The sequence below is a fragment of the Oncorhynchus nerka genome, linkage group LG2, assembly GCF_034236695.1.
Source record: "Oncorhynchus nerka isolate Pitt River linkage group LG2, Oner_Uvic_2.0, whole genome shotgun sequence".
NCBI lineage: Eukaryota > Metazoa > Chordata > Actinopteri > Salmoniformes > Salmonidae > Oncorhynchus > Oncorhynchus nerka.
In genome coordinates this window covers 17,553,721-17,569,482 of record NC_088397.1, presented here as the reverse complement: position 1 = coordinate 17,569,482, position 15,762 = coordinate 17,553,721, and the positions used below count along the sequence as shown (strand labels likewise).

Sequence of the window (15,762 nt, the reverse complement as noted above, 5' to 3'; positions counted from 1 at the left end):
AATAAGCCTGTGATAGATGGGTTCTGGGTTTGTGGACGTTACAGTGGGACCTGTCTATTACCATACCATATATGGCAAACATCGGATGTTGGCACCACTATGCAAGCTGTTATGTGTGAATTTAAAGGTTTTAACAGTGGAGGAATGTGTACACACAGCCCATTTTAATTGTCAGAGCATGTGCGCTGAGACCAGCCAAAATACCAAGCTTGAGTTCAGGCAACAGGTGCTTCGACTCAAGATTGATATTTTCTATTCTACTTTTATCAAACTCACTTGGAAGGTATGCTTTTGGGTTTAAGATGCTGTAGACATTGATTCACTGGCATCTTGCTATGTATGACACACAATACACAATCTTATCAATCAGTGGAGGCTGCTGAGGGGAGGACGGCTCATAATAATGTCTGGAACAGAGCATATGGAATAGCATCAAACACATGGAAACCAAGTGTTTAATGTATTTGATACCATTCCACTTACTCCGCTCCAGACATTACCACGAGCCTGTCCTCCCCAATGAAGGTGCCACCAACCTCCTGTGCTATCAATAAGGATATTGTTAATTTACCACACGAGTGACAGAAATGCATATTCCATTTCCCCAGTAGACTTCCAATACATATTAGACATAGCTACATAACTAGAGTGGACATTCTGTGGCCATCTGGACACAGGCACACAGCTGGGCTGGTGTGGAATACCACAGCCATTCTCTCACAGTGTTGAGCTGAGAGTTGATCTGGCTCTGGTCCAGCTCTACAACTGTTTGATGAGGACAGCAGGGGGCATGTTGTTATAGCATACTCCTTCTCCCTATCTACACAACCAACAAGACAGGGAGCAGCTGGAGCAGGATCTACCTCACACACAAGGAGCGCTCACAATCAAAAGATTGTTCTTTAAATGCTCTCTCCCCCCCCATATATATATTTCTCATATTTCATTGCCCTGATGATAAGTAGCCTAAATTGTGACATATGTATAACTAACAAAATAAGTACCTCATAAAGTTAAAGCAGATCCTTAACTGCACCTACCTATTGTGTTTTTTGATTGTAGAGATAAATATCTGTCTTTCTTTGTTTAATTAATCTGAGAAAAGCAATAAAATGATACAAAAAAGTGTGAACTAAAATTACAGTAAACAGTATCTAGTCAGCTAGTATATCTCACGTTTCAGATAAGGGCCTCCTAAACGGGGCAGGGTTACGTGGAGGTATGGTAGGAGGAGAAAAGGGATTTCGGGACTCTTCTTTTGTCCTGCATGAATGTGTTTGGGGCCCAGACATGGATGCAGGGGTCACATGGTACTACAAAAACCGAATGGGTTAAAAAAGGGGGTTGTAGTTTATGAAAGAGCGGCGGAGGAGAAAGAACAGTTGTTGATAGTTTGGAGAGGCTACGAGGGGAATTAAGGCTGAAAACAAGAAGGACAGTTTGAGCCTTAAAGGTGAGTTTTTGCGAGGAGAACCATAATCATTTGATACGTTTTTTTACCAGGTTCACAAACGCTTTACTCGCAGTTTAATTTACTAGTGTCAATTTATTCCTTCCACAAGTTGTTGCCTATCAATTCTTGCTCAAAGTTTAACGATAATTTTTGTCCCCTAAATTACCACCGTTGTGTGCGCGCAGTCAGCAAAGCTACAATCGTGTGATCTTTAGCTTTTCTTGGGCAAGTTTGACTCAAGGCTCTTAGGTTTGCTGCTTTTGTAATCATTTAATCTAAATTCAGAATTTACAATTAAATGTTTTTTTCGGAATCAAGTTTTTTATCTTGTTAGTTGAGCGTATCAACAAATTACGGGCCAATGTTTTTGATGGCTTTTTCCATCACTATTTTTTTATTTTTTACCAAACGCCTTCCAGCCATGATGTCAAACTTTTTTAGGCATTCATTATCTTGATCATCTTAATCTTAAAATCAGTCATTTTTATCAATCAAGATATCAACCCCTCGTTAAGCAGTTCATTTTAACACGCGTGTAGCCAATTTAGTCGCAAATGAAACGCTTGATGGTGAATTAACAAGTCTAATCTAAATTCTCCGGCTCATTGGCCTTCTACACAGTCCACTTCATACAGTCACCGTTCTATGAGTGACATAGTGAAGTTCAATGACTGGCGTTTGTAGGTTTATTGGTTGCCATGTGTGACCGACAGCATGCAGTCAGTGGTTTCATGCATGTGCCCTCGGCCTACACCATTGGGCCATCTCTGTTTTTGGTTAGAGGCCAAGGAATGTTAACACGCTGTACCTTAACCGGATACCTTCACTACCAGGCCTTCTGCACTGCTCAACTCCCATTTCCCGTCTTTACTTCACTGACTTGTAATTAACCAAATTCCTTTGCTGGCTCAGTAGCCTAGAATGAGCTTTGGTCCAGATGAAAATGAGCTTCTCTGTCTTGGTCAGTTGTTGATTTTGAGGACTTGAAGTGTTTAGTAGCTTATTTGCCCTTTATTTGCCCTTTTAAATATCACCCACATGCTTTTAAATATCATGTTAGCCTTTTAAACTGCCTTTTTTTGTTAGCCTTTTAAATATCACCCACATGTTAGCCTTTTAAATATCACCCACATGTTAGCCTTTTAAATATCACCCACATGTTAGCCTATCAGGTGACCATCTTTACTGGTCCATTTAGTCTAGTGTTCTCTTGCTGTTTGGGTTTACTTTAAATGCCAGGCCTAGGTTGTCCGTGTTGCCTTGGTGGAAGAAGTTTGCATCGGGTTAGAAGTGATTACATTGGTCTTGGAACCGGTTGCCACCTGGGCGTGAGCCAGGTTCCCAGCTCTAGCATCTGAAGATGTCTCAAAACCAAGGTGATGTAGGTGAACACATGGAGTAATGAGTAGGATTCTGTTTTCACGTGCAAAAGTGATTTATCAAAATAAATGCTTATCTGCCTCCCCAATAAACTACACTGAACAAAAAATATAAATGCATGAAAAGTGTTGGTCCCATGTTTCATAAGATGCCAGAAATGTTCCATATGCACAAAAACTTTATTTCTTTCAAATGTTCTGCACAAATGTTACATCCCTGTTCGTGAGCATTTCTTCTTTGCCAAGATAATCCATCCACCTGACAGTTGTGGCTTATCAAGAAGATTGAACGGCATGATCATTACACAGGTGCACCTTGGGATGGGGGCAAAAGGCCACTAAAATGTGCAGTTTTGTCACAACACAATGCCATAGATGTTTTGGGGAGTGTGCAATTGGTATCCTGACTGCAGGAATATCCACCAGAGTTGTTGCCAGAGAATTGAATGTTCATTTCTCTACCATAGGCCGCCTCCGTTTTTGAGAATTTGGCAGTACGTCCAACCAGCTTCACAACCGCAGACCACGTGAATGGCGTCATGTTGGCGAGTGGTTTGCTGATGTCAACATTGTGAATAGAGTGCACCATGGTGGGGTTATGGTATGGGTAGGCATAAGCTACAGACAATGAACACAATTGCATTTTATTAATGGCAATTTTGAATGCAGAGATGCATATCTGTATTCCCAGTCATGTGAAATCCACAGTTGATTTCAATTGACCGATTTTCCTTATGTGAACAACTCTGTGAGATCTTTAAAATTGTTGCCTTTATATTTTTGTTCAGTATAGTTTAAAAAAAAATGGAACACTTCCATTCAAAAGTTTGGGGTCACTTAGAAATGTCCTTGTTTTTAAAAGAAAATAAAATGTTTTGGTCCATTAAAATAACATCAAATTAATCAGAAATACAATGTAGGCATTGTTAATGTTGTAAATGACTATTGTTAGCTGGAAACGGCAGATTTAATGGAATATCTACATAGGCGTGCAGAGGCCCATTATCAGCAACCATACCTTTTGTGTTCTATTGGCACATTGTATTAGCTAATCCGTTTTAAAAGGTTTATTGGTTCTTTTGCAATTATGTTAGCACTAACCCTGAAAACTGTTCTTCTTGACATAACTGCACAATTAGACATAATGTTCTTGTCATTTTGCTCAGTTGTGACTAGTTGGCTATTCTGGAGCAGCAGCATTTGTGGGTTTGATTAAGGAAAAAGGCCAGAAACAAAGAACTTTCTTCATCTCAGGCAATTTTCTGGAAGAGCCTTAAAGAACAAGAATAGACGGATGAGTTTCAGAAGACAGGTCTTTATTTCTGGCCATTTGAGCCTGTAATCAAACCCACATGCTGATGCTCCAGATACTCAACTAGTCTAAAGAAGGCCAGTTTTATTGCTTCTTTAATGAGAACAACAGTTTTCAGCTGTGCTAACATCAAATCAAATTTATTTATATAGCTCCTGGCAGCTTCATTCAGCTGATATCTCAAAGTGCTGTCTCAGCAGAAACCCAGCCTGAAAACCCCAAACAGCAAGCAATGCAGGTGTAGGCAGAGTGGCAAGGAAAAACTCCCTCAGAAAGGCCAAAATAGGAAGAAACCTAGAGAGGAACCAGGCACTGGGGTGGCCAGTCCTCTCTGCCGGGTGGAGATTATAACAGAACATGGCCAAGATGTTCAAATGTTCATAAATGACCAGCATGGTCGAATAATAATAAGGCAGAACAGTTGAAACTGGAGCAGCAGCACAGTCAGGTGGAAGTTGAAACTGGAACAGCAGCATGGCCAGCTGGTTTGGGGACAGCAAGGAGTCATCATGTCAGGTAGTCCTGGGGCATGGTCCTAGGGCTCATGTCAGTTGAAACTGGAACAGCAGCATGGCCAGGTGGACTGGGGACAGCAAGGAGTCATCATGTCAGGTAGTCCTGGGGCATGGTCCTAGGGCTCAGGTCCTCCGAGAGAGAGAAAGAACGCACACTTAGATTCACACAGGACACCGAATAGGACAGGAGAAGTACTCCAGATATAACAAACTGACCCCAGCTCCCCGACACAAACTGCTGCAGCATAAATACTGGAGGCTGTTCAGGAGGGGTCAGGAGACACAATGCCCCATCCGAGGACACCCCGGACAGGGCCAAACAGGAAGGATATAACCCCACCCACTTTGCCAAAGCACAGCTCCCACACCACTAGAGGGATATCTTCAACCACCAACTTACCATCCTGAGACAAGGCTGAGTATAGCCCACAAAGCCCACTAACATAATTGCAAAAGGGTTTTCTAATGATCAATTAGGCTTTTAAAATTATAATTGGAACACAGGCGTGATGGTTGCTGATAATGGGCCTTTGTACACCTATGTAGGTATTCCATAAAAAATCAGCTGTTTCCAGCTACAAAAATAATTTACAACATTAACAATGCCTACATTGTATTTCTGATCAATTTGATGTCATTTTAATGGACAAAAATATGCTTTTCTTTCAAAAATGAGAACATTTAAGTGACCCCAAACTTTTGAACAGTAGTGTGTATTTTATAGAAAATATATTTCTGAAAGATGCACCATGCTGCTGCCTTGACAACATGCCTAAACGGTGCAGATTACTGTTTGAGTTGAGAACGGCGCTCCTCCCTCACCTCTTTTGCCGTTCACGTCACGGGCCATAGACCGGTGCACCGTGGTTCAGCTTAATCAAACTCCCTGACTGCCCAGAACATTTTCACTAGATGACAGATGGCCTTTTTTGAACAGTAGTTTCTTTGTCCTGTATTTTATAGGAAATGTGTTTCTGAATGATAATGCACCATGCTGCTGCTGGGCTAGGCCTCAATTGACCAAAGATGAAATGGTACGCATTGGGAAGGTGGTACCCACTGCTTTTCAAAGCCAGAAGGAAGTTCAGAAGAGAGCTGGATGACTCATTTTCTTGCACAATGCTTAGGCTGCTGGGACAGTGTTTTTTGTTTTGAAGAGCAGTTTGATTACATGGGCCATTATGTGACATTGGATGTTCTAATGACCTGAGACATTTTAGACAATGGCTAGATAATACCTGTCATCTTCAATGACTGTTGTGTTCTCAAAGTACACTGTGAAATGGAGAGGATTCAGTATTCCATCACTGAGATTGTCACTGAACATATTCATAGTGTCTCAGAGTAGGAGTGCTAATCTAGGTTCTGTTTAGCCTTGTTAAATATGCTGGTCCATTGCATATCTACTAACAGGAGATCACTTGCACCTGTGTGTTTAAAACAAACTTGCTTGCAACCAAAAACCCAGAAGAATAAACCAGCCGATCTCATGTTGTTACCGTGTCAAGAGTCTGATACCACTACTTCTGCCCCAATGATCTAAAATATTTATTTTAAAATATAGGATTATATTTCCTACAAAACATTTAATCTTTAATGTTATAATTAGAATATTATTTAAAAGTTACTAGAAACTACAATTTTTTTTAATTATAACTGATTATAAACTCAATCATGATTGGCTTGATTTAGGTACATTTTTAGATGTGAACAGTTCAGGGAGTATTTTTCTCCATGTATTTACTATACTGTATTAAGACAAGTTGTTACTTTTTCCATTCCATGTGATCGTTAAGAACAAACATTGTCCAGTGAAAATGTGTAGGGTTAATTGCCACAGATTTGCAGTGGTAAACTAGGAAAGACATTGATTCAGTTGTACAGAATGATGGTCAAGTAGGCCTGTTAAATCTGCTTACTGCACCCATTCCGGAAAAGCGGGCACTTTTGTTTTCTTCCCAAGGTCAAGTTGAGAGGACCTGGCAATCCCATGGATGGCAGATTGGTGAGGTATCCCCTCAGGTAGTGGCACTAGATCAGGACTTTGTCGTGTCACCTCACCCACATGAAACCAGAGATGACTAGTGTGGGAAAGAAGGGCTAGTTCTTGTTTCTTGGAACAACTAGAAAGTCAGCAAGGTAAATGGAGGTCTTTGATGAAGATGAGTAATGATGACTGTTGATTTTAGATGAACACTCCTAGACAGGTTCATCATGTTGAATACAGTGCGCGATAAAGGTTTTGGGACAGTGGCACATTTTCTTGTTTTGCTGCTGTACTCCAGCACTTTATATTGAAAATGATGGAATGACTGAGGTTAAAGTGCAGATGATGTGCATTATATTTCTGTCTCAACTTTCTCTCTCACTCATCATTATTCATGATTCATTCATTATTTTCCGTAATCCTGGTAGCATACACATTAAAGAAGCGCTGTAGAAACGTACATATTCCTATTTAAAAAGTGACTCAAATGGCACAACATTTAGCATTCATTAATATTTGTTACAAAATAATCTGAAACAACCAAAAACAAACAGCAAATGCATCCAACACATTTGTAAAGTCACAAGCTTGATGTCGTCATTGCGTGCTATTTTTAACCTTTATTTAACCAGGCAAATCTTTAAGAACAAGTGCATCTTTTCAATGACTTTTAGGAAATGGGTTAACTGCCTGTTCAGGGGCAGAAAGTACTGTAATTTGTAACCGTTTCACCCAATAATACCCTCAAAGGAAAGCTGACATCTGCACATATAAATGCACACTCAAAGGCTAGCAACAAAAGATCCCCTCTCCCGCCCCATGAATATAGGGCAAAATACTTAACCTTTTACTAATTTCATACACAAGTGAGCCATTGCAATGTCCTGGAGCTACAGAGCCAAAGCCTTAAATGGTACTCCTGATTTCTAAATGGTGAGCCATTGCAATGTCCTCAAAGTAAAGCTGACATCTGCTTTTTAACCTCAGTCATTGTATCATTTCATATCCAAAGTGCTGCTGGAGTACAGAGTCAAAATAATCCCACTCTCCTGATACTTCTGGAGCTCTCTATATACACAGTGAGCCATTGAAATGTCTGTACACACTTTACTGGGGACAATTTATTTCCTTGCAGTAACTTCTATCTTGACCTGCCTCCTCATCTAGCATAATTCACTGTCCTGGTAAATACTGTGACTCTACAGGCTGACCCCATCCAGTCCTTTGTCTTTATACCCTGCTGCTGCTAAGCTTTCCCATCTGGTCTGCCTTGCTTCTCTGACCCTTCACCTTCCTCTCCCCAGTGTGAAGTCCCAGCTTGCTGTGACTTGCCAACCCCAGTCTTTAGAGGTGGTAGTGAGCAGGCTGGGGTTTGGAATGACAGGGTGTTGTAAGAATACAGGTGGGAACCACAATCCACTAGGGTACCATGTGATACAGTATGGACTGACCTGTGTTAGGTCTTTTTCAACTGTCAATCTATTTTTGTTGGGCCGGTCCACCGGACAGTATACATGGTTCACTAGCAGTTCAGTCTATAAAAATTACCTTTAACTTTATTTTTATTGTGCTTCCAAATGAACAACCTCCTTTTTACATTTGAGCAAACAGCATATTGTGAAACCAGAAACCACACTTGTTAAATCCTTCACAAGGAAACCTATGGCCATAGATCTGAAGCCTGGGTGTGAGACATGGACGTTGCAACACGTTCATCTTGTGGTACTTCTACCACAGTACTCTCACTAGGTCATTATATTCTACCTGGCGCCTGCTCTTCTGGTTCCTATAATAATATTTAACCTGGGAGTGTGTCATCATCCAACCCTCCCTGTGCCCTCCTTATGTGCTCATATGGCTCATCATTTATGAACCTTGTGGATGGAGTGGTGCCCCCTATTGATCAAATCAAATATTGCTCAAGTGTTATTTTTCTGGAGAGTTGGGGTCAATGAGGCCAATTTTTAATTAGTCATGCCAGAAAGGTAATTAAAGTTCTCTTTCAGGAATAGGAAGTAGCCTTTTCAGTTAACTGTTTTTTCAATTCATGTTCAGGGGCCAATAAGAACTGGTTTGCAGCATCTGATTTTAAATGGCATATATGAATGTTTTGGTTTAACTGAAGAGCCAGGCTTGGTTGAATCGTGATAAAGAATCAAACATTTAAGTGAACACATGGATGATGTTGAGTACCAGACCTGTAAATGATTTGACTGTTGAAGTTTGGACCTCCCCTGTAGTTCACACAGTAACTAAAGATTAAAAGGCTTAATACTAAGTTATGATTGACTGTATTAGCACTTTGTAGTATGGATGGCTTGGTTTTATCTGCATCTCTCCCAGGGTGACACATCCACACGTGTGTATCGCATGGTGGTTTTATCTGTACCTCTCCCAGGGTGACACATCCACACGTGTGTATCGCATGGTGGTTTTCTCTGATCTACAGTCTAGTGTGTCGCTGGATCTGGACAGGAGCTCTAGTGTCTATCGCCGTACAGGAGGCAGCCAGTTCTCTCTGCTGACATCTCTTCACTTGAATGGCATAATTTGTTTACCTTGATGGATGGTGTGTTGACTTGAGATGTGTGTTTTAAGAAGTTTACCCTCTTGCTCCTAGCACTCGTCCAACCCCACCTCCACAACTGACATGATGATCGGGGTGTTCTTTCTCTCTTTGAAAAAAATCTGAAGATGAGCCAGGCGCACCAGAAACAGCTTTTCAGGTAAATGTCACACTGAAAATAACATCACCTCTCCCCCCCAGAGCTGAGAGGGCTCCTGGCCAGGTGTCTGCTGAGGCCTCATCATGAGCTGGAGCTTCCTGACGCGTCTCCTGGATGAGATCTCCAACCACAGCACGTTCGTGGGGAAGATCTGGCTGACTGTGCTCATCATCTTCCGCATCGTGCTGACGGCCGTGGGGGGCGAGACCATCTACTACGATGAACAGGCTAAGTTCGTCTGCAACACGCAGCAGCCCGGGTGTGAGAACGTCTGCTACGACGCCTTCGCTCCTCTCTCACACGTCCGCTTCTGGATCTTCCAGGTGAGACTGAGTCAAGCAGATGTAAATGTTTTCTCAGGGTGAAGTAACTATAAGGTGTGTGTGTGTAGTCATAACAGATGGGATGTATAACCTTTTGACACAAACAAACCATTAACTGCTAATATACTTGTAAGTAATTGCTCAGGGACTGAATTCTCTGTCTACCATCCACTCCCTCCCTCTCTCCTTCAGGTGATTCTGATCACCACCCCTACCATCATGTACTTGGGCTTTGCCATGCACAAGATCGCCCGCATGGACGATGTTGAGTACCGACCTCTTCATCGCGCCGGGAAGAGGAGAATGCCCATCGTCACCCGGGGGGCACGGCGGGACTACGAGGAGGCAGAGGACAACGGAGAGGAGGACCCCATGATCACTGAGGAGATCGAGGGGTGAAGGACAAGGAGAAGGTGACAGAAGGTAGGGTGAGGCACAGCTTCTCCACACAAACTGCTCTTTTCATTCACACTGGTTATGAAGTTGTCACCAGGGAAATTACTTTTTATTTGACTTTAAAGCTGTGTGGATCACACCTGTCCCTTTACTGTGACTTGCCCTGTGGCTTGCTGTCAGTGAGTTAGTTTGTCTCTGCCTCGTCTCCAGGCTCTGTGAAGAAGCACGACGGTCGGCGGAGGATCGCGCGTGACGGCCTGATGAAGGTGTACGTGTGTTCGCTGATCTCACGCATCGGCTTCGAGGTGGCCTTCCTGTTAGGCCAGTATGTCCTCTATGGCTTCGAGGTGGCGCACTCCTACGTGTGCATGCGCTCTCCCTGTCCACACGGTGGACTGCTTCGTCTCGCGGCCCACCGAGAAGACCATCTTCCTCCTGGTCATGTACGTGGTTTCTCTCCTCTGCACCACACTCACCCTCCTGGAGATTCTCCATCTCGGTGTCGGCGGGTCCGTGACACCCTCGCGGGCGCGCCAAGACGCCACCCCACCCTCTTCCCCTGTGGCCCGGGGGTCCCTCTGCAGTTCCCGCCATGGCCCACGGCCCCGCCAGGGTACCACACGGTCCTGGGGAAGAAGGACCCGTCAGGCAAGCTGAAGGCAGAGTTCAGAGATCCGCTGGTGGGGGACTCTGGGAGGGAGAGCCTGGGGGATGAGGCGTCCAGCAGAGACCTGGAGAGGCTGAGGAAGCACCTGAAGATGGCCCAGCAGCACCTGGACTTGGCCTACCAGAACGAGGAGGGCCAGGGGTCCCCGTCACGGAGCAGCAGTCCTGAGAACAACACCACTGCTGCAGAGCAGAACAGACTCAACTTGGCTCAGGAGAAACAGGCGGCGGCCAGAGAGAAAGGTAAGGATGTCAAATAGTATCTGACTGCTGAACGGGTCAAAACAATATGAAGGAAGGTTTCTAGCTTTATCAGTCCTATGAAAAGAGCGATTGAAGAAGGTACCATATGTATTTTTCAGACATTGTGTTTATTTGAACCTGTTCCAGGTGCCTTAAGCCATTTTGAATGACTGTACAGAATGACATTACCCTATATAACCCCACAGTACTGTTTGTTCCCATGAAGTAGTAGAGAACCTAGAGATCCCTCTATTTCCTGTCTAACATGTTGTTCCCTCAGGAGTACATGCCTGAATCCTGCTTAATGCTCGACTGCCTGCCTGCTTTCTCTTCCCAACTGGCCCTCCACGGATGGGGAAGCACATGGGAACACAGCCAGACAGCGGAGAGACTGAAGAGTGTGGTTGTGTGAGGGATGGAGGGCCTTGCAGTATTAAGGGCCAGGGACAACTTAAATGTAAAGCTGCCCAAGCTTCCGTAAAGCTACAGTACAAATCTCCTTAGCGCCTGACTCGTTCAACTTGAGTGCCTCCAAATACTTTGGTCTCAAGTTTCAGCGTGCCCAAACCCCACACCCTACTTTGGCAGTGCCTGTCGCTGAAGCACAGCCTTCTAGATGTAGTCGACACCCCGTTTTGGTTTGTCCATTTTTGTTTCAATTTTTTTTCGCAGTCATTCTTTTCCAAAGTGTTCTCCAGTCAGTTTCTGTAGTCTGTCAGGTGGATGGGTCTCATCCAGTTTAAGCTTTAATTTACCCCCCTCTCTATTGACAAAGTTTACTAGTCGGTCCAATTTGAAGAGCGAGGCTCAACAAAGTCTTAAAAGCATTTCCTGCACATGTTGTTATGCCAGGGCTTGTTGCTGGATACAGAGTGAACTGCAGTGAACACTTGCCTGCAGGGGATGTCCTTTTGCACAGACATTAAGAGGATGTTCGTGTGTCCATGTATGTGTGTTGTGTACAAGGTGGTGGGAGGTTTTCTGAAAGTGCAGTTCTTTAGCGAACGCTTTTAACTTAATCTTGGACGTTAACTGTGCTGCTTTTTTCAGAGGATTAGTAATTAAAAATGAATTGTTTTGACATTCCATGAGACTCCTCATTGTTAAAGCCTTGTGTATTAGTCATTCCAACAAATTGGCCAAATGTGATAAATACCTGGGAAATGCTTGAATCCTGTGACTATAAATGTTCTTCCATGCTGTTGAAACACTCCTGTAGTCCTCCTGTACCTGTCATTTTGCTCCTGTCCTGGTTCCTTTTGTTCATGCTAGTCGGTGAGTTGTTTTGTTTAAACTTTTTTATGTTTGTACTGGAATTCCAAGGAGGCAAATGCCCCAACATTTGCTTATCTGTCATAATGTGATGGTTCTTTGAAATGGTTGAGCTGGAAACGATTGTGTCGTGCGCTGTGTTCATTTCATTTTTCCTTTCGTTTTTTTAAATTCGGTACAAAAATAACGTTCTATTTTTTTTCAATATTTGTAGTATTTTTGTTACATTGTTTTGTAGTTTTTGTAACTGTAGAGTTAAGTTCCATAGAAATACATGAATAAATATATTTGAACAGAATGACTTTGCAATGTCTTTGTTTGGAATGATTACTTCACTGTAGACCTCGGTACTTCTTCTAAAACGCCTTCATTGGAGTCTGCATTGCCCTCTTGTGGCAAGAAGGAAGAACACACTGCACACCCATTTCAGTTTCTTAAATTATTTTGATTAAAAATGCATCTTGTGTAGCTGTATCATTAACAAACTTTATTTTGCTCTATAATCTTGGTGCATGACAAATACAGGCCTATCAGTTCTAGTTCTAGCCTAGGTGCTCCCTAAAAACAAATTTAAAAAATTACATCTAAATTGCTCAGGCCGAGATTAAACCAGCATAACTAATCTTACTTTGAAAAACAACCTATCAGAGGTTTTAGGCTTAGATACAGGTGCACTCCTCTGGTATGATGTTGGGCAGGGTCTCGTATTTAAAGGAGTACCCTCCGTCAGACGTAGTGGTAAACCGTAGTGACCTCATGGTCCCGGGGACCGGAGCGCAGCACTGTTTGATCCCCAGCATAGCAGTGGTGCGGTCCAAAGCCGAGCAGGTGCCATGACAGTAGTAGAAGTTGAGAACCTTCGGGTGAACGATCCAGTTGTCCCAGCCCAGCTCCTGGAACGAGATGTTGATCATCTCCCGCTGACAGTCACTGTACTCTGGCTTCTGCTGCAATGGCCGCATCAGGAGGTCGATGGACGATGGGAACCAGGGAATGGTGGCAGCCGCTCGCCGTGGGGAGCGGTCTGGGCCGTGAGGGTGGGTGTGCAGGTGGAGGAATGGCATTTTGTCGGCTTCGTTTGCGTGGCATTCGCAGGCGGGGCAACGCACCTGGAGTACGAAGGGGCCTTGGGTCAGGGAGGTGAGGTGGTGCTCGAAGTGGTAGGTGGTCCAGCCATCAGCGGTGGTCTTGGCTGGAAACTCTGCCACCTGGAGGAGCTGCTGGTCTGAAGTGAGGAGGAAGAGAGGTGTGATGTTCCTGCTGGCCCCCTCGCCGGCGTAGAACCAGAAATGGGCTGAGGTGATGGCTGACTCCTGGTTGTCTAGGGAGGATTGGAAGTAGTAGGTGAAGTGGCTGCTGGCTCTCTCCTCTGATGGGGAGTCTGAGCTATCACAGGTAGAGTCTGGAAAAACAAGGCAGATGGTGGAAATAAGACCAGGTCACTGGATGGGGAAATGAGTAACCTACAGTTGTCTGGAAAAACATCTGACAAACTTCAATTTTGGAGTAAACTATTGAAGAGAGATTGACTAAAGAGAAGGGAAAAGGAACAGGGAATTAATCAGAGCTTGAGAAAGAGGGATATGGACTCTCACTCACCAGAGCTGGGGAAGAGGATGACTTGCTCATGGCTCTCCTGGTGATGCCTCCTGTGGTCCTGTGCCCAGGCTGCCCTCCCTGCCCTGGTGGACCTCCGGTGACCTCGCCCCGCCTCTGCTCTCTCTCTGCCCCCGTCAGGGGCCTGGTGGCTGGGCTCGGGGGGCTGCTCCAGCCCTAACCCATCCAGGAGGCGCTGTTTGAACCAGTCCAACACCACGTCACGAGGCAGCTCGTCCCCCTGGCAGGCCTGGGTCAGGGTCTGGGTCCACAGGAGTAACAGGGCACAGGAGAGGACGGTAGAAGGACCACTCTGCATGGTTCAGATCTCTTCAGTCTATAGGGGAAGGTTGTGAAGCATGAAGATCGAGGTGGAAAATTGCTTTGAGTTTGAGTAATCCAAGTAGGTGAAATATCCCTGTCTAATAATTGGTAAGGTGACCAAATGGGTCAATTGATTTTGCCAAAACTTCTAGTGGATGAGGTGAAGTAGTGTAGATCCTTCTCTGTCCTGAGCTGGTGGGAAAGTGGTGTCAATGAAGTCCTGTATTATTTGGAGGTTCTCTGCCAATGCAGAGCACTGTGTCTCTCTTATCCATTGTTTTGTCATGGAATAATATTGCCTCCTACCCATGCCTATCTAGACACTGGAGAAAAAGGGAGTGAGAGAGAGACCTATGTTATTGTTATGCAGTCATTATCCAGAGGAAAGACTTCAGAGTATGACCTTGTGGGTGATTGGAAGTTACAATGTATTTGATCACAGTCTGCGTTTCGCGGTAAGGGCTTTGTTCTTGAAACCATTTCTGAGGTATTGTTCCTTCGTGTTAAGGTTTTCTTTAATACACATAGTGTGTATTTAGTGTCGGAGGTGTGAGGAGATTTCAGCAGAGGAGAAGTATTAGCCAAAACACCAGGGCCAGATAAGACACGATTGAAAGAGGTGTTGTCTGAAATGGAACGGTTTACAGGCTCTGTAAGTGCAGGAAATGTGGTTGTCTCACCTAGCTATCTTCAGATGAATGCACTGTAAGTCACCCTGATAGGAGTGTCTGCTGAATGACTCAAACGTAAACAGATATTGGGGTCAGTTATTGAAAATGAACCACAGTTTGAAATAATGTATTATAACTGTTTATATAAACGACTCAAGAACCCTTTGCAACCCCCTTAGAAGATACAAAGTGTTACAAATAGATCACAACAGTAATCACACGTGAACTCACAGTGCTGCTGTAGTCATTTCATAAGGCTCATCTGTAGGCGACACCTTGGTCTCAGTAGGACTCCCTGATCAAATAAAGGTTCAATATTATTTATTTTTCATCATAATGAACCCAACAGATGTGTATGTTCCTCATCATAGCACCTGCTTTCCCACCAAACAAATGTGTGTGTTAATGTGTCTTGAAAATAATAACAATCAGGCTTTCTTTATCCAACTTCAGCCTTGGGGCTCTGCCTGCCTGCATCTGTGGAATTATACACTGCTCAAAAAAATAAAGGGAACACTAAAATAACACATCCTAGATCTGAATGAATGAAATATTCTTATTAAATACTTTTTTCTTTACATAGTTGAATGTGCTGACAAAATCACACAAAAATGATCAATGGAAATCAAATTTATCAACCCATGGAGGTCTGGATTTGGAGTCACACTCAAAATTAAATGGCACAGGCTGTTCCAACTTTGATTACTGTCCTTAAAACAAGTCAAAATGAGGCTCAAACAGTCTCCACGTGCCAACCCCCACAACGCCTGGGCAAGACTCCAATGAGGTGTCAATGGTCACCAGAAAGGGATCTAGACCTCCCAGACCTGGGAAGCACTGCCAACTCCTGGATAGTCTGTGGTGCAGCGTGTGCACTGGTGGATGGAAGAAATGTCAAT

General features: G+C 43.8%; 1 protein-coding gene and 1 pseudogene across 1 annotated transcript; one reads left to right on the top strand and one right to left on the bottom strand.

Annotated features, from left to right (window-relative positions):
* Positions 1-1,229: 1,229 nt before the first annotated feature.
* On the top strand, positions 1,230-12,570 carry LOC115129850 (gap junction gamma-1 protein-like; annotated as a pseudogene).
* A 161-nt stretch (positions 12,571-12,731) lies between these two features.
* inha (inhibin subunit alpha) lies at positions 12,732-14,459 on the bottom strand. Its single transcript, XM_029660792.2, has 2 exons — positions 13,872-14,459; positions 12,732-13,674 (listed from the first exon to the last, which is right to left on the bottom strand). The coding sequence occupies exons 1-2, from the start codon at positions 14,185-14,187 to the stop codon at positions 12,932-12,934; spliced, it is 1,059 nt and encodes a 352-aa protein (XP_029516652.2). The 5' UTR covers positions 14,188-14,459; the 3' UTR covers positions 12,732-12,931.
* Between the last annotated feature and the right edge of the window lie 1,303 nt (positions 14,460-15,762).

Excerpts from the sequence above, each read along its gene's own strand:
- inha (XM_029660792.2), bottom strand. The coding sequence starts at position 14,187 with ATGCAGAGTGGTCCTTCTACCGTCCTCTCCTGTGCCCTGTTACTCCTG. Across the intron at positions 13,675-13,871 it reads CATCCTCTTCCCCAGCTCTG|ACTCTACCTGTGATAGCTCA; the intron begins GTGAGTGAGAGT and ends TTGTTTTTCCAG.